At 41.8% G+C, this 25,458-nt stretch overlaps 2 protein-coding genes and 1 non-coding gene across 6 annotated transcripts in view; all 3 read left to right on the plus strand.

The window, feature by feature from the left end:
• LOC129827623 (stress-70 protein, mitochondrial-like) lies at window positions 1-9,318 on the plus strand. Its single transcript, XM_055888630.1, has 17 exons — window positions 1-327; window positions 1,333-1,391; window positions 1,524-1,611; window positions 1,874-2,055; window positions 2,174-2,298; window positions 2,430-2,503; window positions 5,107-5,213; window positions 5,331-5,493; window positions 5,608-5,700; window positions 6,054-6,263; window positions 6,347-6,574; window positions 6,686-6,790; window positions 6,889-7,006; window positions 7,132-7,226; window positions 7,367-7,459; window positions 7,624-7,764; window positions 7,964-9,318. Exons 1-17 carry the CDS (start codon window positions 247-249, stop codon window positions 8,051-8,053), a joined length of 2,052 nt encoding a protein of 683 aa, XP_055744605.1. The 5' UTR covers window positions 1-246; the 3' UTR covers window positions 8,054-9,318.
• Window positions 9,319-9,783: 465 nt separating this feature from the next.
• The window catches only part of LOC129827624 (fibroblast growth factor receptor-like 1), a 54,167-nt gene continuing 38,492 nt past the window's right edge, over window positions 9,784-25,458 (plus strand). Inside the window, exons 1-14 of one of the 4 annotated variants that reach the window (XM_055888631.1) lie at window positions 9,785-10,299; window positions 11,297-11,348; window positions 11,561-11,615; window positions 12,066-12,154; window positions 12,359-12,396; window positions 12,573-12,637; window positions 12,856-12,895; window positions 13,070-13,122; window positions 13,487-13,531; window positions 13,779-13,862; window positions 14,112-14,147; window positions 14,328-14,411; window positions 14,791-15,964; window positions 16,121-16,220. In XM_055888631.1, the coding sequence (XP_055744606.1) occupies window positions 16,148-16,220 (73 nt within the window). In that variant the 5' untranslated portion in view covers window positions 9,785-10,299; window positions 11,297-11,348; window positions 11,561-11,615; ... (9 more) ...; window positions 14,791-15,964; window positions 16,121-16,147. Of the gene's footprint in view, window positions 10,300-11,296; window positions 11,349-11,560; window positions 11,616-12,065; window positions 12,155-12,358; window positions 12,397-12,572; window positions 12,638-12,855; window positions 12,896-13,069; window positions 13,123-13,486; window positions 13,863-14,111; window positions 14,148-14,327; window positions 15,965-16,120; window positions 16,221-25,458 lie in introns of all 4 variants that reach the window. The other 3 variants (XM_055888634.1, XM_055888632.1, XM_055888633.1) reach the window with 3 other exon arrangements.
• LOC129828038 (small nucleolar RNA SNORA74) lies at window positions 10,819-11,017 on the plus strand. The gene has a single exon (XR_008755241.1). It is a non-coding gene; the product is annotated as a small nucleolar RNA SNORA74 (small nucleolar RNA).

Genomic DNA, 25,458 nt, shown 5'->3' on the forward strand with positions numbered 1-25,458 from the left:
CAATGCACAGAGCGACCCATGTGTTGGATAATTCGAGATCGTAGTTTCAAGTCAACTGCGTTGCTGAATGAAGAGCAGTCGTGCCATACCGGGTCTGATAGGAGAAAGACAGTCCTCGTTTTATCTTGGGAATTGTATATTTCTTGATAAATAAGATATACAGACAGCGGGGTTAATTTAAATTCAATATAAAGTCAACAACTTGGATTTTCATTGGGGCTCCATTTTAAAGCCAGAATTGTCAAAATGTTGAGTGTTGCAAGAACAGCTTCAAGGTCTCTCCCCTCTCCAAACTGCTCAAGAAGTGTGTCCTCCTTGATAAAGAAGGTAAACCAGCCACAGTTGTTACACAATTGACAAATAATGTTCGTTTAAATGTTTCCAAGAGGTGTAATTGGACATGAAGGATAACTAATTCAAGCAGTAATGGCTAGTTATAGCTAACAACGTTAGCTAACGTTAAATGTAGGAGCTAAAGTACTTAGTTAACATCGTTTGCTACTAGCTGAGTACCATCTGATGGATAAAGCTGCCATCCCGAAAAAAAGACTAGTTAACAATAGTCATGTCGGATAACTAACTGTTAGCTAGCTTATTCTCTGACTATCATAATGGAAGGCTCCCATCAAGAAGAGCTAGCCAGCTAATGTTAGCCTGGCAAGGCGTGACTAGTTGTACTGTTAGTTAACTAGCTAATTTACAGTAGCCAGCTTGCTAACTTTTCGCCAAGCCGGAGTTAGCCAGGATGTTTTCTTTAACTAAATAATGTGATCTTTGTCTGAATAGACATACAAAGTAATGTACATTAGCGACCAAAGTGGGAGCTTACTAAGGGACAAGTAATGGCTAGCTAGCTAACGTTACCCGCTTGAAGTGATTGAATTGCAAGTGGTTTCAAGCCATTTAGCGGTTTGTTATTTTGTGTAAGATAACAAGTTAATGAAATGTTTAGGTCTTGTTATAAAGGGGGGCGTCATTAATTGTCTCACGTGAAAATAACATCTGTGACCTTCACTGTGGTGTCCCAGGGCGTGATGTTCAAATGTCATAAGCCAACATCATTTTAGACAAGCTATGTAGCTATTTCATTCTTAACTGCCTTCATGTTGCTGGACCCCAGGAAGGGGCAGCAGCTGATGGGGATCCTTAATAAATACTATTACATTCATAGACACTGTTTTAGACCACATTAGGATTATTGTGTATCCATGCCCTGTGTTAATTTAAAATATACCAGTTTGTTTTCATTTATTGGTTGAAAGTTTATTGGTTGGGACAAATTTCACTAATAAGTAGTCATGATATGGTAGCTAACCAATATTTCCCCCATAGGCTTGCTGGAATGGATTTCAGCAAGATACTCTCAGGTCTGTGGCCAGACGTGACTATTCGTGAGTATTCTTTACTGAAGTTTCTAACTATTTTCCCAAGTAAACTAATTTATATGTAAATGCATTGATCAATATAGCATCCAAGAACATCTCTGATCATTTGTGCTTACCTTGATTTACTTTGTTTTCCAGATCAGAGGCAATCAAAGGATCAGTGATTGGGATTGATCTGGGTACTACAAACTCCTGTGTGGCTGTTATGGAGGGCAAACAAGCAAAGGTCAGTTTATGTTTTGAGATGGCAGTGTTGTCACCCTCGGGCATGTTATCACATTTATTTATAAAGCCCTTATACGTAGTGCTTATACAGAAACCCAGCCTAAAATCCCAAAGAGCAAGCAATGCAGATGTAGAAGCACAGGTTATCATTTCATCAGGGATTTAATTACAAATGTTTGACCTGTGTGATAAAGAGAACGTCTTTGAAATCATCTTTTGATAGTTGTTTTTCTAGACTGTTACTGACTTGTTTGTTGTGACAGGTACTGGAGAATGCAGAGGGAGCAAGGACAACACCTTCAGTGATCGCCTTCACAGCTGATGGCGAGAGACTTGTTGGCATGCCAGCCAAAAGACAGGCAGTCACCAACCCTAACAACACCCTCTATGCCACCAAGCGTCTCATTGGTCGTCGTTTCGACGACGCAGAGGTTCAGAAGGACCTGTGAGTGTTTACTATATATCTCTTATATACCTTACTAGCCATTGTAAGCCATCATTAGTTGGAAATTATTTTGAGGTGTAGATAAATTCATGACAGCGTTCTCTTTGTGGCTTCACAGGAAGAACGTGCCCTACAAGATTGTACGTGCTTCCAATGGTGATGCCTGGGTCGAGGCCCATGGAAAGCTCTACTCCCCCAGCCAGGCTGGTGCCTTCGTGCTGATGAAGATGAAGGAGACAGCAGGTAATCTACCTATCAATCAGTCTTCATTACCCCCATAGGGAAAACTAGCATGCTAATTCTCTGTTATCAACTACCCCTATCTGTGTGCTAAAAAAAAGCATGCACTCATTGTAACATTGTCCTGGTTTTAGAGAACTACATGGGTCACAATGTGAAGAATGCAGTGGTCACCGTGCCAGCCTACTTCAATGACTCCCAAAGACAGGTATCAGCCTTACTTTATTTCTTCAACTTTGTCTGCTTAATCATTCATTACTGGCAAACACTGGTGACCGAAAGTCACTTTGTCACTAGCTATGCCTTTGCCATTGACTCACAGAATGGTGCTCTATCAAGCCTCTCAACTTTGATCAGTGTATTTGTGTCTGGCTGCATTTACACAGGCAGCCCGATTCAGATTTTTTTTGAGAGAGAGAGGTCGACCGATAAATCGGAATGGCCGATTTAATTAGGGACGATTTCACGTTTTCTTAACAATCGGTAATCTGCATTTTTGGACGCTGATTATATTGCAATCCACGAGGAGACTGAACCGGATTTGACCATATTAATGACCTAAGGCTCGTATTTGTGTGTTTATTATATTATAATTAAGTCTATGATTTGATATTTGATAGAGCAGTCTGACTGAGCGGTAGTAGGCAGCAGCAGGTTTGTGAGCATTCATTCAAACCGCACTTTCCTCCGTTTGCCAGCAGCTTTTCGTAATGCTTCAAGCACAGCTCTGTTTAGGATTTCAAGCCTATCAACTCCCGAGATTAGGCTGGCAACACTATAGTGCCTATAAGAACATCCAATAGTCAAAGGTATATGAAATACAAATGGTATAGAGAGAAATAGTCCTATAATAACTACAACCTAAAACTTCTTACCTGGGAATATTGAAGACTCATGTTAAAAGGAACCACCAGCTTTCATATGTTCTCATATTCTGGGAAAGGAACTTAAACGTTAGCTTTATTACATGGCACATATTGCACTTTTACTTTCTTCTCCAAAACAGTTTTTGCGTTATTTAAACCAAATTGAACGTTTCATAATTTATTTGAGGCTAAATTGATTTTATTTATGTATTATATTAAGTTAAAATAAGTGTTCATTCAGTATTGTTGTAATTGTCATTATTACAAATATATATACAAATTGGCCGATTAATCGGTATCGGCTTTTTTCGGTCCTACAATAATCGGTATCGGTGTTGAATAATCATTTTCAGTCGACCTCTAATTTTAACCAACCGGATCAGCTCTGAAAAAGATCTTTAACTCCCAGATTAGAAACATTTCTTGTGGTATTGTGTAGAAAGACATGACTTTACAATTTCAATTACTGGATGAAGGAAAAGGAAACCGCACACTGCTCTTGATAGTATCACCGATATTTAATAAGCTCGGCCGTGTGGCCGATACGTAAGCTTATTAAATATCGGTGATACTATCAAGAGCAGTGTGCGGTTTCCTTTTCCTTCATCTTGTTCAATTGATGCCATGCACCTGCAAATAAGATTGCTCAGATGTGCGAGTGCCTTTTTGTATTTGTATAACAATTTCAATTACTAAAATGTCTTATTTTTTAATTTAACCTATTTTGACAGGAAAGACCTATTGAGACCTCGGTCTCTTTTCCAAATGCACCATGTATAATACAATATAAAATACATATTAAACACTATATATACAGACCCAGTCAAAAGTTGACACCTACTCATTCAAGGGTTTTTCTTTATTTTTACGATTTTCTACATGGTAGAATAATAGTGAAGACATCAAAACTATGAAATAACACATGGAATCATGTAGTAGTCAAAGTGTTAAACAATTCAAAATATATTTTTTGAGAGCTTTCAAAGTAGCCACCCTTTGCCTTGATGACAGCTTTGCACACTCTTGGCATTCTCTCAACCAGCTTCATGAGGAATGCTTTTCCAACAGTCTTGAAGGAGTTCCCTGCTTTCCCTTCACTCTGCAGTCCAACTCATCCCAAACCATCTCAACTGGGTTGAGGTTGGGTGATGGTGAAGGCCAGGTCAACTGATGCAGCACTCATCGCTCTCCTTGGTCAAATAGCCCTTACGCAGCCTTAGATGTGTTGGGTCATTGTCCTGTTGAAAAACAAATGATAGTCCCACTAAGCACAAACCAGATGGCATGGCGTATTGCTGCAGAATGCTGTGGTAGCCATGCTGGTTAAGTGTGCCTTGAATTCTAAATAAATCACCAGGAAAGCACCATCACACCACCACCTCCATGCTTCACGGTGGGAGCCACACATGCAGAGATCATCTGTTCACCTACTCTGCGTCTCAGAAAGACAGTGGTTGGAACCAAAGATCTCACATTTGGACTCATCAGACCAAAGGACCATCATATTTGGACCAGAATGCAACCACATCTGTATGTAATGACAATATGCTCATGTCTCCGCCCTAACAATGGAAGCCATTGTCCCAAAGGCATGAAGGCAGGCGACAAGCTTAGGTCCAAAATAAGCCCATAGAAACGCAGTTGGCTTATTTTGGCATGAGTGAAACTTCTCGCTTCGCCTCTTCCTCTCTGCTGTGCTTCCCTGCCATCGTTCACTTTGTGATTGACAGGCGCCTGCCCTATCAATAGATCGCTAGAAGATGCATGTGTTCATTCTAGCGGGAGGGGGCCCGACGGACTAGCGAATTGAAACTTTAAATAAAAGTAGCCTAAATAATATGAAGTGGAAAATGTAGCAGGCTGAAAATGAGTCTAACCGGCTGAATAGGCGACAGCCGGTACTATTGAAAAACGTTGTATAATGAGTAGGTAATTTTGTTTACAGGCCACAAAGGATGCTGGTCAGATTGCTGGGCTGAACGTGCTGCGAGTCATCAATGAGCCCACTGCTGCTGCTCTGGCCTACGGTCTGGACAAGACTCAGGACAGAATGTAAGTTTAACAGCCCTACAAACTGCTGGAAAACTTTTACGATACCTAAGCAATGACCGTGACCTTATTTTTATCTATGCTTTTAGCTCATGTTTCACACCTGTCCCTGACTTGCAGCATTGCAGTCTATGACCTGGGAGGTGGCACCTTTGACATCTCTGTCCTTGAGATCCAGAAGGGTGTGTTTGAGGTGAAGTCCACAAACGGAGACACCTTTTTGGGTGGAGAGGACTTTGACCAGCACTTACTGACCCACATTGTGAAGGAGTTCAAGAGGGAGGTGAGAAGGGGGAAGTATCTTGGAAAAATAACTATGTGATACCTTTATCTGACCAAGCACATCTGCCACATTCAAGCCAGCCATTTTTATCAAACCTTTGGTTTCTCCTTCCAGTCTGGGGTTGACCTGACCAAAGACAGCATGGCTCTGCAGAGAGTAAGGGAGGCAGCCGAGAAAGCCAAATGTGAACTGTCATCATCCCTGCAGGTGAGTTTCATCCCACAGACATGTATTTCATTGCCTAATTGGCAAGCCAATGATAAGAACAAACAAGATCTTGGTCAACAGAAATTACTTGCTTGTATTTTATACAGTCCCTTGACCCTCATGGTTTTTGTTGTAAGATCTGTAACCCCTAGCTGTACCCTCACACTGGGGCAGCTCTAGTAGAAGGGCTAACAAACATCAAATTCCACTGAATCACTCCTCTGAGCTAGGCTGTCCATCATCCAAATGTAAGATAGTTCAAGTATGGATGATGCAATATGTAAAACCTGTATATGTTACCTCCCTCTCAATCTTGATGTAAAAAATGTTTACGGAGATGTTTTCTCCCACAGACCGACATCAATCTGCCCTACCTGACCATGGATGCCTCTGGCCCCAAGCACTTGAACATGAAGATGACCCGCTCCCAGTTTGAGGGCATTGTGTCTGACCTGATCCGCAGGACAGTGGCCCCCTGCCAGAAGGCCATGCAGGATGCTGAGGTCTCCAAGGGGGACATCGGAGAGGTGCTGCTGGTCGGTGGCATGTCCCGTATGCCCAAGGTGAGCAGATCTCCCAGGGTCTATCCCACCTCATCATCATGCTCTGCCCCTCTCTGACCCTCCATTCTACGGTCTCCTCTCAGGTCCAGCAGACAGTCCAAGACCTGTTTGGCCGTGCTCCCAGCAAGTCAGTCAACCCAGATGAGGCTGTGGCCATTGGAGCTGCCATCCAGGGAGGCGTGCTGGCTGGAGATGTTACTGATGTGCTCCTTCTGGATGTCACACCACTGTCTCTCGGTATCGAGACCCTCGGAGGGGTGTTCACCAAACTCATCAACAGGAACACAACCATTCCCACCAAGAAGGGCCAGGTGCGGGACAAAAATCTAAATTTCTTCTGTCTGGTGAAACCTAAATGAATTGTATATACTTCATTGTCTTACCTCATCAGTGGTACTGATGCATTCCTCCTCCTCGTTCAGGTGTTCTCAACAGCAGCTGATGGTCAGTCCCAGGTGGAGATCAAGGTGTGCCAAGGGGAGAGGGAGATGGCAGCAGACAACAAGATCCTGGGACAGTTCACTCTGGTAAGTGTTCTGGCTGATTCATACTAACTACATTTTAAATGAGATATCTTTAAAGTCTCTGATGTAAACAATGTCTTACTGATGTTTCGCTCATGCAGGTTGGAATCCCCCCTGCCCCACGTGGAGTACCCCAGATTGAGGTCTGCTTCGACATTGACGCCAATGGAATTGTCCACGTCTCTGCCAAAGACAAGGGCACAGGCCGCGAACAGCAGAGTAAGATCATAGCCAATATCATAGCCAGATCATCAAACAACCTGCCCTTGAAATGGATGCTTTCTGTTAGTAGGATTTAAGAAATGTATTTTTACTTTACACTGCTTCTCCTTCACTTCTCCCAGTTGTTATCCAGTCCTCTGGTGGCCTCAGCAAGGACGACATTGAAAACATGGTTAAGAACGCAGAGAAGTACGCAGAGGAGGACCGGAGGCGAAAGGTAGGTTTGACATTCTCTTATCATCAGCTGTCCGTTTAACTTTTATCAGTTACATCCCCAGCTAGAGTTGGGCTGTTTTTTGAATAAGGTGTGACTGAATGCTGACAGTTGTCCTTGGTGTCCTGTTTGTTTTTGCCCAGGACCGTGTTGAGGCTGTTAACCAGGCCGAGGGCATCGTCCATGACACTGAATCCAAGATGGAGGAGTTCAAGGATCAGCTCCCTGCTGATGAGGTATGTGGGACATTTTATTATAGTAATACGTAGGATTTTTAAAGCTTTTTTCAAAAACCCAAGGACACTGAACAGCAAAATGTACATAACTATGCCTCTGAAACATCCCAAATATCAGGAAATTCCAGTAGTCCTAGTATTTGAGTTTCTTCCCCATCTTTCAGTGCAACAAACTGAAGGAAGAGATTGCCAAAGTGAGAGACTTGTTGTCACGGAAGGATGAAGAGACTGGCGAAAACATCAAACAGGCTGCCACCACCCTTCAGCAGGCATCACTCAAACTCTTCGAAATGGCTTACAAGAAGGTAATTATTTCAGCACCCCAACATTGTCCAGTAGTTTTTTCTTTTCTTCACTTGCATTTGTAAAGGATTGTGGCCAGCCTGGAAGAAGCCTGGATTGGTTGCTTAGCTTGTCAATCAAGAGCCAAACATTCTTTCGCAATGGGTCAATTGATATATTGCTGTTATATTTATTAACCAGCTGTTCTCCATTTGGTCTCAGATGGCATCAGAGAGGGAAGGTAGCAACAGCGGCTCTGGATCGTCATCGTCAGAAGGTGGAGCTGGAGAGAAGAAGGAAGGCCAGCAGTAAAACCTTTGCACTTGTGGTTGTCTGGAGACATGGACTGATGGTCTTGGGAGTGTAGACCTGTTGTCCTGAGTGGCGGCTATTGTAGCTATTCTAGTCATTCTCACACACTGTGTTTTTGCAGTAAAAAGTATACGGTATATGTCATTGAGTACATTTACATGCACAGTAATAATTTGATATTAAACAGATTATGGCAGTAGGCAGATAATGCAATAAGCAGAGAGATGTTTACATGCCTATCATAATCGGTGTAAGGTCAAAATTGAAGTAAGCATATGCTGATTAAAACACCAGGACATGTAAACATTTGTAATCGGCGAAGTGAGAGTTCGGAAACAACTGAATGTATGCGTCTTAGAATTTGTTTTCACATACAAGCTATATGTCCGAATTCGGAATCATATATGCGGTGGTAGAATATTTTGATTGACGATTTTCTGCATTTTTCAGTGTGCCATCGGGTAGCCTGATTTCATGTGTCCATGTAAATGTGTTTATTCTTCTTGCAAAGCTTGTAAATGTTTAAATTAATATAATAGTTCAATCTGACTATCCAGAATAATCTCATTAGTGTGTGCATGTAACCATACTCAGTGTATGTTCCTCTACCCCTTTGTAATTTAATTGTGAATGACTATATATCCTGTCCATTTTAAGAAACATTATTTGCATCTGTTGTGAATTAGTGAACTGTTTATAGCAATTGTGTTAGTCTGACTGTGACACCATTTTGGGTTTCATTTTTCCATGTAGCTCTGCTTGTCTGGACAACAGTGGAAATGCAATAGAAGAAGCTTGGCTTTTCTCTAGCTCCATCCTGTTTTTGTTTATCTGGTATATCTGCTCTATGAAAGCAGTTGGCATATGTACAGCGATATGAGTAAAGTCGTGTGTGTGGTTAAAGATGTATAATACAACAATACAACTGCAGGGTTTTATTTCTATTCTTAGATATTTTGAATCTTTAATATTTGTTATTCCATTCAGTACAGAGGAGCACTCGTTCTTCTTGACTTTGTCACGGGTATAAGCTGAGAGAATGATTAGAAGCTACCATGCATACAAATAGATTTGGTTTTGCCATAACTATTGTATGATGTTTGAGCTGCTGCCTATCTGACAGATATAGTGGGCAGCGGTAGTCTGTGAAAAGGAGAAAATAACCAGTCTGGTATGAGGAGGATTTGTTGTCAAATTTGAGATTGGTTTGATATTTGGTTCTCAATTACTGTTGCTAACTTTCCTAATAAAATTCTAAATTTCAACAGTGGTTTTGGACATAAGGAATTGGCAATACATTGTACATTTGCTGGGACTGAGGCAGGTGATGTGGAGTCAAGCCAGATGTATTTGTCACAGCCATTAACCAGGTTTCCATCCACCCTTTTTATGCGGATAAAAATGTTTCCACCGACATTTTTCGGTAAGCTTTACAAATGTCGACAAAACAAAATACACTAGATAATGTGGCATCTTCTTGTGGAGGTAAACTTCATTATGCGAGAAATGTCGGTGGAAACGCTTTAATGCGCAAATATTTATGAATATTGATATAACAATCATATCCAGGCTGTATCACAACCGGTCGTGATTGGGAGGCCCATAGGGCGGCGCACAATTGGTCCGGGTTTGGCCGGTGTAAATAAGAATTTGCTCTTAAATGACTTGCCTAGTTAAATAAAGGTTACGTTTAAAAAATAAATCATATCGTAGTAAACTGCGTCACGCGATGACGTGTGGTCCTCCCACGACAACTCGTCCGGAAAGCGGGCAGTTTATTGCCGCGTTCAAGACAACTGGGAACTCGTAAATCTCCGACTTCAGTGTGTTCAAAACATCTGGGAAAAATCTATTTGAAGGGTCAGCCAACTCGGGCATTACCGCGTTCAAAACAAATGTGAATTTGGAAAAATAGATGCTAGTGATCTTCAGGTCGGTAAGTCGGAGCTCCAGGAGGCCCGAGATCCCCGAGTTGGATGACTGTTCAAATCGATTTCTCCCAGTCGGAACCTCCCCCCTTCAATGAACACATTGAAGTCGGATATTCCTGAGTTCTCAGTAGTTTTGAACGCGGCATAAGGTCACAGCTGCCAACGTTTCTTTCTTGGAGGTATAGACCTATCCCACAATTCACAGTGTAACTGTAGTCTATGGTGCCAACAGGACTATAAATTTGCAAGGGGCTAGATTTCAGCCTTTTTTCTCTGACATGAGGATGAAGGAAAGACGTGTTCATTTGTCGTCTGGTAAGCTTTGCATGCTTTTCGGAAATTTTGAATGAAAATCCAGTTATTCATGTGAACTTTGGAACTAACGTTAGCTAAATAAAACAATTGTGTGGAACTTGCAGAAGAGGCCAGGTAGGAATGCTAATTTAACAAACTATGCTGGCTAAACGCTAAGTTAGCTAACGTTAAGTAACTTAAATAAACGATGAACGTTACCTTGTTCAGGTAGTTAAGTTAGTAGTTGCAATGGCTGCCATTTTACTATTGACTGTTTGAGAGGGAAGTTGGAAAGGCTAAATAATTGGCAAGTTTCACACAAGGCCGAGATGACACGTGGTGCCGCGCAAAAGTTCGGCCAAGTTGGCTAAAACAATCATTCGCTACCATTTGTTTTGTCACAAGTGATACTTTTTTTACCTACACATGTCATCAGATATGGGAGGGCTGCAAGTGGGAATTACTTGATCCCCTTCAAGGTAGCTGTTTCCCATATCCTAACATTCTAGATTTACAAAATCACGATTGGCTAGTTAGTTACCCAGCAGTAGTCAGCTGTACAGGCCAGCCCCATGCCTTAGTTAGTGTTACACTGCTGGGAGAGAAAGGCACTGCTAATGTGGCTTGGTCCAGCAGACGCTGTTTTAGTGGCTGTTGGTGCTGAACTGTAGCGGAGCTGTGCCCTTCTGAGTGGCCTGTGCCCTCACACTGGGGCAACCCTAGTAGAAGGGCTAACAAATATTTAATACAGCCACATCTGTAGTTGCTAGTGAGTTTATATTCTAAGTAATTTATTGATTATTTAAGGAAATCCTGCTGAATGAATTCCAACTATTGAAGGTGAGAATAAGAATATTGTAAATGGGTGTGTTCTGTCCAGTGATTTAACACATCATTCTTATGTATGGTGATGAACCTTTACCTTTGACACACAGCACCATTCTCAATGCTTGTCTACATAACACTTGCTTATATGGCTTATAGCGCAAGGTCTAAGCATTCTTTCTTTGCATTTCAGGAAAACATTCATCTCAATTGAAGTCCCTTCAACTCTATTCAATATGTTTAAGGTGAGGATGGCTCAGTAGTTGTAGCTAAACTTCATGACCAAGTACATTACTGTGCAGTGATGTGAGCATTATAGCTTTAACCCAGCTTTCTTACTGGTGGTGACGACTTTTCAATTCTGAGCACGTTATTAATGGCTGTTATGGCCGCTACATTGTGTGTTTGTGCTGTAAGGATTTTGATCATTCCTAACTAAATTATTTTGGTGTTTCAGGGAAACCTGACTGGGATATTACTTTACAACTCCATTGAAAAACACTCCATTGAAGGTGAGGATGGATCAGAATTATAGCTAAAAGACATGTACTGTCCTGTGATAAGGACATTTATCACCTACTTATTGTCTAGTGAAGAACCTTCGGAACCCTGAGCACAGTTCTTTCCTGAATACCTCACGTCTACATTCTGTGTATATATTAATATTTTCCTTCATCTTCCAGACAAAGCATTGTTGCTTTGACAGGATTTGATGGCTTGATTTAATGTGCCTATAACATGGAGTGTCTTTTGGACCCAAGCTGTACTCATAATCATGGCAGAGGCTACTTCCTCGTTGGTGATCTCTTTTCCTTGGGAGAATAACCCAGGACTTTGGCACAGTTTAAAGTAGTCTCCATCTACAACAATCTGACTAGAAGACCTGAGACACTTTTACTTGTAATATGTTGAAACTCTACTAATGTTGCGGTGTAATGAGCTTGGTTTGTGTACCTCCACAGGATTGTTCCTGTCTGGACTTGAATGGGGGTATATAGACTTATGCCTCCTGCAGGTGACTTCCTAAACTCCAGGCCAGACCAAGTGCAAGGTAATGAATGACCTTATAACATAAGGTGATTTCTGAACCTAAATGGTGCTGTCATGAAACTTACTGTGCGCTGATGAGAGCTTTATAGCTTTAACCCAGCTTTCTTACTGTTGGTGAAGACTAGTCAACTCTGAGCACATTTTTGTAATTGCTGTTACTGTGCACAGTATTTACTATAACTAATTCAATTTCTTTGCATTTCAGGACAACTTGCCAACTATGGAATGCTTCAACTATTCAAGGTGACAGTGGGAATTATTATACTGAAAGACATGTACTGTGCAGTGATGATGACATTTATCACCTACTTATTGTCTAGTGAAGAACCTTCGGAACCCTGAGCACAACTTCCTGAATGGCTCTTACGGTCTATTCTTGTATGTATATGTTTCTCATAGGCTTTCTCTTTTCCCCACAGGAATACTGTAGACGAGACAGGAGATGCTTAGGCTGGATTGATGGCTCAATTGGAGTCGATGCAAGGTAATGCACTCAACATCTGAAGTGATTTTCCAACTCAAACTGTACTTTCATAAACATGCTGTGCAGTGATGTGAGCATTATAGCTTTAACCCAGCTTTCTTACTGGTGGTGACGACTTTTCAATTCTGAGCACGTTATTAATGGCTGTTATGGCCGCTACATTGTATGTTTGTGCTGTAAGGACTTTGATCATTCCTAACTAAATTTTGGTTTTTCAGGGAAACCTGGCTGAAATATTACTTTACAACTAAATTGAAGGTGAGTATGGATCAGAATTATAGCTGAAAGACATGTTCTGTGCTGTGATGATGACATTTATCACCTACTTATTGTCTAGTGAAGAACCTTCGGAACCCTGAGCACAACTCTTCCTGAGTGACTCTTACTGTCCTTGTATGTATACATTGCTCATAGGTTTTCTCCTTTCCTCAGGAATAATGGAGATGCTTGGGCTGGATTGATGGCTCAATTGGTGTCGCTGCAAGGTAATGCACTTTCAAATAAAGGATTTCTGAACCCAAATGGTACAGTGCACTGATGAGAGCTTCATAGCTTTAACCCAGCTTTCTTACTGTTGGTGCAGACTTGTCAACACTGAGCACAGTTTGTAATGGCTGTTACTGTTTGCGTAGTATTTTACAAGGACTTTATTTTACTTATCAGGTAGACGTACACTTTAGTTGGATGCTACAGCTCCATTCAAGCTATGGATGGTTTATAATGATTGTAGCTTAACATCACAACATCATTATTCACCTACTTATTGTGAAGAACCCTGAGCACAGTTTCCTGAATGTCAGTCAACATTCTAATCTGTATTGTTCATATCCCTTTTCCTTCATCTTTCAGACAAAGCATTGTTGCTTTGACAGGATTTGATGGCTTGATTTAAAGGTAATGTGCCTATAACATGTGGAGTGTCTTTTTGGACCCAAGCTGTACTCAAATCATGGCAGAGGCTACTTCCTCGTTGGTGATCTCTTTTCCTTGGGAGAATAACCCAGGACTTTGGCACAGTTTGAAGTAGTCTCCATCTACAACAATCTGACTAGAAGACCTGAGACACTTTTACTTGTAATATGTTGAAACTCTACTAATGTTGTGTCGCTGTGTAATGAGCTTGGTTTGTGTACCTCCACAGGATTGTTCCTGTCTGGACTTGAATGGGGGTATATGGACTTATGCCTCCTGCAGTTGACTTCCTAAACTCCAGACCAAGTGCAAGGTAATGACCTTTAAACATAAGGTGATTTCTGAACCTAAATGGTACTGTCATGAACCTTACTGTGCACTGATGAGAGCTTTATAGCTTTAACCCAGCTTTCTTACTGTTGGTGAAGACTAGTTAACGCTGAGCACATTATACACTGCTCAAAAGAATAAAGGGAACACTTAAACACAATGTAACTCCAAGTCAATCACACTTCTGTGAAATCAAACTGTCCACATAACTAATTCGATTTCTTTGTTTCAGGAAAACTTGCAAGCTACATGATTTCTACTATTCAAGGTGAGGATGGTTGAGTTGTTGTAGCTGAAAGACATGTACTGTGCAATGATGATGATATTTATCACCTACTTATTGTCTAGTGAAGAACCTTCGGAACCCTGAGCACAGTTCTTTCCTGAATACCTCACGTCTACATTCTGTGTACAGATTGCTAATATTATTTTCCTTAATCTTCGACAGACAAAGGGGTGGCAGGTAGCCTAGTGGTTAACGCGTTGGACTAGTAACCGAAAGGGTGCAAGATCGAATCCCCGAGCTGACAAGGTAAAAATCTGTCATTCTGAACAAGGCAGTTACCCCACTGTTCCTAGGCCGTCATTCAAAATAAGAATTTGTTTACTGACTTAAACAAGTTAAATAAAGGTAAAATAAAACGGCATTGATTTGTTTGGACAGGATGGACAGCTTGATTTAAAGGTAATGTGCCTATAACATGTGGAGTGTCTTCTGGACCCAAGCTGTACTCATAATCATGGCAGAGGCTACTTCCTCGTTGGTGATCTCAATTCCTTGGGAGAATAACCCAGGACTTTGGCACAGTTTGACGTAGTCTCCATCTACAACAATCTGACTAGAAGACCTGAGACAATTGTAATGTTGTATGTATACTAATATGTCTAATGAGATTTGTGTACCTCCACAGGATTGTTCCTGTTTGGACTTGAATGGGGTATATAGACTGCTGCGTCCTGCAGGTGATGACAACGCCAGACCACATGGCTCGACCACCACTGGCAGGGTTCAGTGATGTGCTGATCAATTGTCAATATCTGTGGGGTTGGTGTTTAGGGTGCTGAAATATTTTTGGGCTGGGTTGAATGGTTTATTAAAAAATATATAATCATGACTAATTCTTGAGCATTTCAGACAGGCTGAGATTATTTGTCATTTCTAACTTTTCATTTTGGTCGGTGCAGTCGAATATAAATCCCGCCAGTTGGGAGGGTTTATTAGTAATTGCGTGTGAACAAACAGCTGACCTGTACCACTAGTTCATATGATCATTGCATAATCCTGACATGTCAGTGTTTCTGAACAGATGTACCACAATGAGGTGATTGTATTACCTCAATTGTGGATCTAACTGCATGAAAGTGACTTTCAAATGGTGTAAAATAAAAATGAATCCATAATTGATTGTTTTTGTTTGTTAAAAATGATAGTGGAACAGACTATTCAAATTGTGGTTACCCCAAATGAACCATGTACAATAAATGCGTTGGGGTATATCTGCAGAGTAGTGTAAGTGTTTAATGGTCATATTTGGGGGGAGACAGTTTGGCAACCCGGGCCTTTAAATGGTGCCAATAATACCTATTTGGCTGTAATTGGATGGTTTATTTGAAAATGGCAGGGAATAACGTTTTGCGATTAAGTCTTTACGGTCTCGGGGGTAGATAATGCCACAAATTGTGCAAAGTTATTTAATGCATGAGTGGTATGAACCAACCCGGTGGGGGCGCCTGTGAGGAGCAGAGCTCGAGCTGGTCCAGGATTGGCCAATGGAATGCCACAGCTGTTCCTGGATAAACTCATGTTCCTCATGGCGAAAGGGATTCAGAAGGGCACACCAGGAATCAAGAGAGCAGTGCGCCCCAAAACGGAACTTTTGCTTTTTATGCGAGTGGCGTTAACCTTTTAAGCAGATTCTACTTGGGCAGGTAGTCATTGATATATAAATTAATTTAAACGGAGGATAACCATACCGATATAATTGATTGTACAATACATTGGATTATTACGTCTGACTTGACAGTGAACCAATTGTTTACATCAGTTCAGTGGAAAGCATCTGGCTGGCAGAGGAGACCCAACATGTGAGTGTGCCCACTAATGTGCTCTCTTCACTGAAATTGTCTGTACATTAAATTATGTCAATGTGGAGATGTAATTTCAACGTAATTGGGTTAACTCAATCGGGGTTCTTACGTACGTTTGTCATTGAATTCTATATTTTGTCAATTTTTTCCCAGAACCGAATTAAACCGCAGTTGCTGAAAATGTTCTCTAAGGATGGATGTCTGGCTGTGTGTACAGTTATATTTATTCTGCTGTCATCAAGTGAGGCTAGAGGTAAGGGATCAACTTGTTACCTTTGTGCAGTGGATTCAATGTCACAAATAACCTAAATTAAATATGGAAAGAATTATCAGTTTTCGTCTGTCCTCATTGATGTACAAATACATATGAAAATAGATATCCATATGAAAAGATTAATATGTGGATGTGATACTGCACCTTTTTGACAGATAATATATAATCTTTTACACTTTATATACGGCACCCAGTGGCGATTAGTGCTGTTTAAGATGACGGAGGAATATTTTTTTATTTTACTAGCATGACCTTATTTCTATTACAGCATATTGGATGACTGTCATTCATATTCCATTCACCCTGTTCAATGTAACATCGATAGGTTTAGGCTACTACGTGATACTCAAATTTTCCCTATACCCATCATGAGGTTGTTGCAACCTAGCCTATGAATGGAAGTTTACAATGTAGCTGCACACAGTTTGAGAGAAAATGTAGTGACACGCCACCTTGCACACTCTTACCTGCATCTCGCTGATCTAGGGTGTAGTCATTAGTCCAACAGTTTACTTCCGTTTAAGAAACGTTTTTCAACAGAGTCGGCAGTATAGCCGTTACACGGGTGGGCCCCAGTGGAAATAAATAAATTAAACCAAACGTTTTCCTTGACTTAGAAGAGTTCCAGTGTTGTGCTGGATAGTCATAACCATATAGCTAACATAGCATCCCTCTGTTTGAGCCGGTTGTTTTGAGTAGGCTAAACTAGCTAGCTAAGTGAAACTGAAAGTTTTTTAAAAAATTAAAAAAATATTTTCAACTATTGTTTTTCTCTTTCAGTCAACCACTCACCACATTTTATGCACGGCAATGCTAGCTAGCTGTAGCTTATGCTTTCAGTACTAGATTCATTCTCAGATCCTTTGATTGGGTGGACAACATGTCAGTTCATGCTGCAAGAGCTCTGATAGGTTGGAGCACGTCCTCTGGAAATTGTCATAATTACTGTGTAAGTCTATGGAAGGGGATGAGAACCAAGCGCTTCCTAGTTTTTGTATTGAAGTCAATGTACCAAGCGGGGGACGAAAACTGTCTGTCCTCCAGCTGGACCATGCTGTTGAGGCCTCTGTAGACCTTAATTGCAAAACAGTGTGTTTTAAGAAATTATTTGGTGATGTGAATATATTTAGTAAAGTTTTATCTAAAAAGTACAACTTTTTTAATGTTTTACCATTTTTATGAAATTCACTGAGGAGGATGGTCCTCCCATTCCTCCTCTGAGGAGCCTCCGCAGAATTGGCACCATAGATCTTACTGTGTTTCCAAGCAGAGACACTAGTTGATTATTGTTTCAATATGTAGCTGATGTGAAATGGCTAGCTAGTTAGCGGGTACACGCTAATAGCGTTTCAATCAGTTACGTCACTTGCTCTGAAACCTAGAAGTAGTGTTGCCCTTGCTCTGCAAGGGCCGCGGCCTTTGTGGAGCGATGGGTAACGATGCTTCGTGGGCGACCGTTGTTGATGTGTGCAGAGGGTCCCTGGTTCGCGCCCGGGGCGAGGGGATGTACTAAAGTTATACTGTTACATTGATGCTGTTGACCCGGATCACTGGTTGCTGCGGAAAAGGAGGAGGTTGAAAGGGGGGTGAGAGTAACGGATGTGAAATGGCTAGCTACTTAGCGGGTACGCGCTAATAGCGTTTCAATCAGTTACGTCACTTGCTCTGAAACCTAGAAGTAGTGTTTCCCCTTGCTCTGAAAGGGCCGCGGCTTTTGTGGAGCGATGGGTAACGACGCTTCGTGGGCGTCAGTTGTTGATGTGTGCAGAAGGTCCCTGGTTCGCGCCCGTGTCGGGGCGAGGGGACAGTCTAAAGATATACTGTTACATTGATGCTTTTGACCCGGATCACTGGTTGCTGCGGAAAAGGAGGAGGTTGAAAGGGGGGTGAGAGTAACGGATGTGAAATGGCTAGCTAGTTAGCGGGTACGCGCCTATAGCGTTTCAATCAGTTACGTCACTTGCTCTGAAACCTAGAAGTAGTGTTGCCCCTTGCTCTGCAAGGGCCGCGGCCTTTGTGGAGCGATGGGTAACGATGCTTCGTGGGCGACCGTTGTTGATGTGTGCAGAGGGTCCCTGGTTCGTGCCCGGGTCGGGGCGAGGGGACATACTAAAGTTATACTGTTACATATATACAGTACCAGTCAAAAGTTTGGACACACCTACTCATTCAAGGGTTTTTCTTTATTTTTACTATTTTCTACATTGTAGAATAATAGTTAAGACATCAGAACTATGAAATAACACATATGGAATCATGTAGTGACCAAAAAAGTGTTAAACAAATCAAAATATATTTTAGATTTTAGATTCTTCAAAGTAGCCACCCTTTGCCTTGATGACAGCTTTGCACACTCTTGGCATTCTCTCAACCAGCTTCATGAGGAATGATTTTCCAACAGTCTTGAAGGAGTTCCCACATATGCTGAGCACTTGTTGGCTGCTTTTCCTTCACTCTGCAGTCCAACTCATCCCAAACCATCTCAACTGGGTTGAAGTTGGGTGATTGTGGAGGCCAGGTCATCTGAGGCAGCACTCCATCACTCTCCTTGGTCAAATAGCCCTTACACAGCCTGCAGGTGTGTTTTGGGTCATTGTCCTGTTGAAAAACAAATGATAGTCCCACTAAGCGCAAACCAGATGGGATGGCATGTCAATGCAGAATGCTGTGGAAGCCATGCTGGTTAAGTGTGCCTTGAATTCTAAATAAATCAAAGACAATGTCACCAGCAAAGCACCCCCACACCATCACACCTCCTCCTCCATGCTTCATAGTGGGAACCACACATAGAGATCATCCGTTCACCTACTCTGCGTCTCACGGTGGTTGGAACCAAAAATCTCAAATTTGGACTCATCAGACCAAAGGACAGATTTCGACCGGTCTAATGTCCATTGCTCGTGTTTCTTGGCCCAAGCAAGTCTGTTCTTCTTATTGGTGTCCTTTAGTAGTGTTTTTTTTTGCAGCAATTCGACCATGGAGGCCTGATTTACGCAGTCTCCTCTGAACAGTTGATGTTGAGATGTGTCTGTTACTTGAAACTCTGTGAAACATTTATTTGGGCTGCAATCTAAGGTGCAGTTAACTCTAATCAACTCATCCTCTGCAGCAGATGTACACTACTGTTCAAAAGTTTGGGGCCACTTAGAAATGTCCTTGTTTTTGAAAGAAAAGCACATTTATTTGTCCATTAAAATAATATAAAATTGATCAGAAATACAGTGTAGACATTGTTAATGTTGTAAATGACTATTGTAGCTGGAAACGGCAGATTTTTTATGTAATATCTACATAGGCGTACAGAGGCCCATTATCAGCAACCATCACTCTGTGTTCCAATGGCACTTTGTGTTAGCTAATCAAGTTTATAATTTTAAAAGGCTAATTGATCATTGATCACAAATGTGCATGTGTCAGCAAATGGTCTCACAAGGGGTCTGAGGATCTCATCTCGGTACCTAATGGCAGTCAGGCTACCTCTGGCGAGCACATGGAGGGCTGTGCGGCCCCACAAAGAAATGCCACCCCACACCATGACTGACCTATCGCCAAACCGGTCATGCTGGAGGATGTTGAGGCAGCAGAACGTTCTCCACGGCGTCTCCAGACTCTGTCACGTCTGTCACATGTGCTCATGTGCTCAGTGTGAACCTGCTTTCATCTGTGAAGAGCACAGGGCGCCAGTGGCGAATTTGCCAATCTTGGTGTTCTCTGGCAAATGCCAAACGTCCTGCACGGTGTTGGGCTGTAAGCACAACCCCCATCTGTGGACGTCGGGCCCTCATACCACCCTCATGGAGTCTGTTTCTGACCATTTGAGCAGACACATGCACATTTGTGGCCTGCTGGAGGTCATTTTGCAGGGCTCTGGCAGTGCACCTCCTTGCACAAAGGTGGAGGTAGCGGTCCTGCTGCTGGGTTGTTGCCCTCCTACGGCCTCCTCCTCGTCTCCTGATGTACTGGCCTGTCTCCTGGTAGCGCCTCCATGCTCTGGACACTACGCTGACAGACACAGCAAACCTTTTTGCCACAACTCGCATTGATGTGCCATCCTGGATGAACTGCACTACCTGAGCCACTTGTGTGGGTTGTAGACTCCGTCTCATGCTACCACTAGAGTGAGAGCACCGCCAGCATTCAAAAGTGACCAAAACATCAGCCAGGAAGCATAGGAACTGAGAAGTGGTCTGTGGTCACCACCTGCAGAATCACTCCTTTTTTGGAGGTGTCTTGCTAATTGCCTATAATTTCCACCTTTTGTCTATTCCATTTGCACAACAGCATGTGAAATTTATTGTCAATCAGTGTTGCTTCCTAAGTGGACAGTTTGATTTCACAGAAGTGTGATTGACTTGGAGTTACATTGTGTTGTTTAAGTGTTCCCTTTATTTTTTTGAGCAGTATATATATATAAACGCAACATATAAAGTATTGGTCCCATGTTTCATGAGCTAAAATAAAAGATCCCAGAAATGTTCCATACTCACAATTTTTATTTCTCTCAAATGTTGTTTCATTCACTGTTAGTGAGCATTTCTCCTTTGCCAAGATAATCTAGCCACTTTACAGGTGTGGCATATCAAGAAGATGATTAAACAACATGATCATTACACCTTGTGTTGGGGACAATAAAAGGCCACACTAAAATGTGCAGTTTTGTCACACAACACAATGCCACAGATGTTTCAGGTTTTGAGGGAGCGTGCAATTGGAATGCTGTCTGCAGGAATGTCCACCAGATCTGTTGCCAGATAATTGAATGTTAATTTCCCAACCATAAGCCACCTCCAATGTAATTTTAGAGAATTTGTCAGTACGTACAACCAGCCTCACAACCACAGACCAAGTGTATGGCTTTGTGTGGGTGAGTGGTTTGCTGATGTCGACATTGTATGCCCCATGGTGGAGGTGGGATTATGGTATGGGCAGGCATAAACTACGGACAGCAAACACAATTGCATTTTATCGATGGCCATTTAAATGCACAGAAATACCATGACGAGATCCTGAGGCCCATTGTTAGGCACATTTTCTGTAAGATATCTTTGACCAACTGATGCATATCTGTATTCCCAGTCAACTGAAATCCATAGATTAGAGCCTAATGAATTTATTTCAATTGACTGATTTCCTCATATGAATTGTAACTCAGTAAAGTCTTTGAAATTGTTGCATGTTGCGTTTATATTGTTGTTCAGTATATATATATATTTTTTTTCATTATTATTAATTTGTTTAACCTACAGTTGAAGTCGGAAGTGTACATACACTTAGGTTCGAGTCATTTAAACTTGTTTAATGCACACATTTCTTGTTAACAAACTATAGTTTTGGCAAGTCGGTTAGGACATCTACTTCGTGCATGACACAATTCATTTTTCCAACAATTGTTTACCAACAGATTATTGCACTTATCACAATTCCAGTGGGTCAGAAGTTTACATACACTAAGTTGACTGTGCCTTTAAACAGCTTGGACAATTCCCGAAAATGATGTCATGGCTTTAGAAGCTTTTGATAGGCTAATTGACATCATTTGAGTCAATTGGAGGTGTACCTGTGGATATATTTCAAGGCCTACCTTCAAACTCAGTGCCTCTTTGCTTGACATCATGGGAAAACCCAAAAGAAATCAGCCAAGACCTCAGGAAAAATTGTAGACCTCCACAAGTCTGGTTCATCCTTGGGGAGCAATTTCCAAACGCCTGAAGGTACCACATTCATCTGTACAAACAATAGTACGCAAATAATAACACCATGGGACCACACAGCCGTCATACCGCTCAGGAAGAAGACGCGTTCTGTCTCTTAGAGATGAACATACTTTGGTGCGAAAAGTGCAAATCAATCCCAGAACAACAGCAAAGGACTTTGTGAAGATGCTGGAGGAAACAGGTACAAAAGTATCTATATCCACAGTAAAATTAGTCCTATATCGACATAACCTGAAAGGCCGCTCAGCAAGGAAGAAGTCACTGCTCCAAAACCGCCATAAAAAATCCAGACTACGGTTTGCAACTTGTCACGGCTCCTCCTCTGCAGTGCAGGGGGCGGTTCCTCCTGCGGGCAGAGGAGGGTCGTTAAGTGATTGGAGCCACCTGGGCTCAGGGTATAAAACTGCTTACTAATCACCTCTTGCTCTCTCTCTGCTCCTCCAGGTATGCTCATGATTTGTTTGTTCCTTTTTAGTTTTGCATAGTTTCCACTCAGTCATGTTCACACACACATATTCATGCACCCATGCACTTTACATACACCTTACATTATGATACATCCACACCTCATTCCTATTTCTTAGTTTAAGTTAATAGTTTGCTTAATAATAAAGAACACTTTTGAATTGGCCTATACCTGTTGTTCGTGTCCTCTCATTTGTCACAGGCTATGAGCCGGCTTGTGACAAACTGCATATGGGGACAAAGATTGTACTATTTGGAGAAATGTCCTCTGGTCTGATGAAACAAAAATAGAATTGTTTGGCCATAATGACCATCGTTATGTTTGGAGGAAAAAGGGGGAAGCTTGCAAGCTGAAGAACACCATCCCAACCGTGAAGCATGGGGATGGCAGCATCATGTTGTGGTGGTGCGTTGCTGAAGGAAGGACTGGTGCACTTCACAAAATAGATGGCATCATGAAGTAGGAAAATTATGTGGATATGTTGAAGCAACATCTCAAGACATCAGTCAGGAAGGTAAAGTTTGGTCGCAAATGGGTCTTCCAAATGGACAATGACCCCAAGCATACTTCCAAAGTTGTGGCAAAATGGCTTAAGGACAACAAAGTCAAGGTATTGGAGTGGCCATCACAAAGCCCTGAACTCAATCCAATAGAAAATTTGTGGGCAGAACTGAAAAAGCATGAGAGCAAGGAGGCCTACAAACCTGACTCAGTTACACCAGCTCTGTCAGGAGGAATGGGCCAAAATTCGTCCAACTTATTGTGGGAAGCTTGTGGAAGGCTACCCAAAACGTTTGACCCAAGTTAAACAATTTAAAGGCAATGCTACCAAATACTAATTGAGTGTATGTAAACTTCTGACACACTGGGAATGTGATGAAAGAAATAAAAGCTGAAATAAATCATTCTCTACTATTATTCTGACATTTCACATTCCTAAAATAAAATGGTGATCCTAACTGACCTAAGACCAGGAATGTTTACTAGAATTAAATGTCAGGAATTGTGAAAAACTGAGTTTAAATGTATTTTGCTAAGGTGTACGTAAACTTCCGACTTCAACTGTAATTATTCTCAGCAAATACTTAAGTTATTTTATTATCTAACAATTATGTTTACTCTACTTCCAATCGCACATTCAAATTTACTGTAAGGTCCAGAGAAACAGAAAAATCCTCTGTGGTAAATGTGTTTAATGAATAACTGCTCACCCAGAGAGAGTGGCCTGCGCTGTGTTTACAGACCACGGGGCTGCACATAAATGTGGCTTTTGAAGCAACCCAGTTTTCATCAGTGGAGGAAGGAGGCTGTCAGAGCGCAAGCATGCCTTTTCTTGGAGTTGCTGTGGAAATATAGAGGTACCTAAGTGTGTATCTCCTGCCAAGTTGAAAGCCGTTAACGTATATCAAAGCAGGGCTGATGACATCTGCTGGGCTGTGTGGGTAAACCAGGGGAACAAGTGTTGCTTTATACGGAGCATAGAGGAGCTGTTGGTCTGGCCTCTGTGATCCTCTAGTCTACCCTGCTGACTCTAGTAGACTCAAGGCCACTGGCACTGACATTTTAAATCAAATTTTATTTGTCACATGCACTGAATACAACAGGTGTAGTAGACCTTACTGTTAAATGCTTACTTACAAGCCCTCAACCAACAATGCAATTTAAAAAATAAGAGTGAAGAAAAAATATTTACTAAATAAACTAAAGTAAAAAATAAAAGAGCAACAATAACGAGGCTATATACAGGTGGTACCGGTACTGAGTCAATGTGCCGGGCTACAGGTTAGTCAAGGTAATATGTACATGTAGATAGGGGTAAAGTGACTATGCATAGATAATATATAATAAACATTGAGTAGCAGAAGCTTGAAAAAAAAGGGTGGGTCAATGCAAATATTCCGGGTAGCCATTTGATTGGAGGTAGAAGCTGTTTAGAAGCCTTTTGGCGCTCCGGTACTGCTTCTCATGCAGTAGCTGAGAGAACAGTCTATGACTTGGGTGGCTGGAGTCTTTGGCAATTTTTAGGGCTATAGAGGTCCTGGATGGCAGGACGCTTGGCCCCAGTGATGTACTGGGCCTTGCGGTCGGAGGCCGAGAATTTGCCATACCAGACAGTGATGCAACCAGTCAGGATGCTCTTGATGTTGCAGCTATATAACCTTTTGAGGATCTGAGGAACCATGCCAAATCTTTTCAGTCTCCTGAGGGAGAATAGGTGTTTTCGTGCCCTCTTCGTGGTGTGAATGGACCATGATAGTTTGTTGGTGATGGGGACACCAAGGAACTTGAAACTCTCAACCTGCTCCACTACAGCTCCGTCGATGAGAATGGGGGCGTGCTCGGCCCTTGTTTTCCTGTAGTCCACGATGTCCCCAGAATGGCGCTGTTGGTCTGGCCTCTGTGATCCTCTAGTCTACCCTGCTGACTCAGGGTCACTGGCACTGACATGTCCCCAGAATGGCAGGAAATAAAAACTAAATTCAGGAAACAAGCACAGTCCAAAATTAATGATTATTGTTTGTTTAATTTGAAGCAACATTACATTTTGTATTGCGTTATACCTCATTGGATGGGTATGGCCTATTTGAATTCCCTTTGGATATTAATGTTGAAATTAATTGACTAAATGTTGATTTGAGTGTCAATATTAGGTATACAGATTTATTGACTGTTTTTAAACCTTTTTATTCAGTTCAGTATGACACCTGTGATATGTTTCTAAAGTTGACATACCGGCCTTACTGTAGAATTCTCACTTGTGTCTCAGGGTTTAAGTGTGATATCATCATCCAGCTGGGCTCTGACTAAAACTACCTGATGACATTCAGAGAGAGACTGCTGGGCTCTGACTAAAGCTACCTGATGACATTCAGAGAGAGACTGCTGGGCTCTGACTAAAGCTACCTGATGACATTCAGAGAGAGACTGCTGGGCTCTGACTAAAACTACCTGATGACATTCAGAGAGAGACTGCTGGGCTCTGACTAAAACTACCTGATGACATTCAGAGAGAGACTGCTGGGCTCTGACTAAAGCT

This window comes from Salvelinus fontinalis, chromosome 29 (genome assembly GCF_029448725.1).
Source record: "Salvelinus fontinalis isolate EN_2023a chromosome 29, ASM2944872v1, whole genome shotgun sequence".
Lineage (NCBI taxonomy): Eukaryota > Metazoa > Chordata > Actinopteri > Salmoniformes > Salmonidae > Salvelinus > Salvelinus fontinalis.

Bases quoted from the DNA above. Each gene is read 5' to 3' on its own strand.
- LOC129827623 (XM_055888630.1), top strand. From the start codon at position 247: ATGTTGAGTGTTGCAAGAACAGCTTCAAGGTCTCTCCCCTCTCCAAAC. The intron at 1,392-1,523 runs GTGAGTATTCTT...TTTGTTTTCCAG, and splicing joins GTGGCCAGACGTGACTATTC to ATCAGAGGCAATCAAAGGAT. The intron at 2,056-2,173 runs GTGAGTGTTTAC...GTGGCTTCACAG, and splicing joins GCAGAGGTTCAGAAGGACCT to GAAGAACGTGCCCTACAAGA.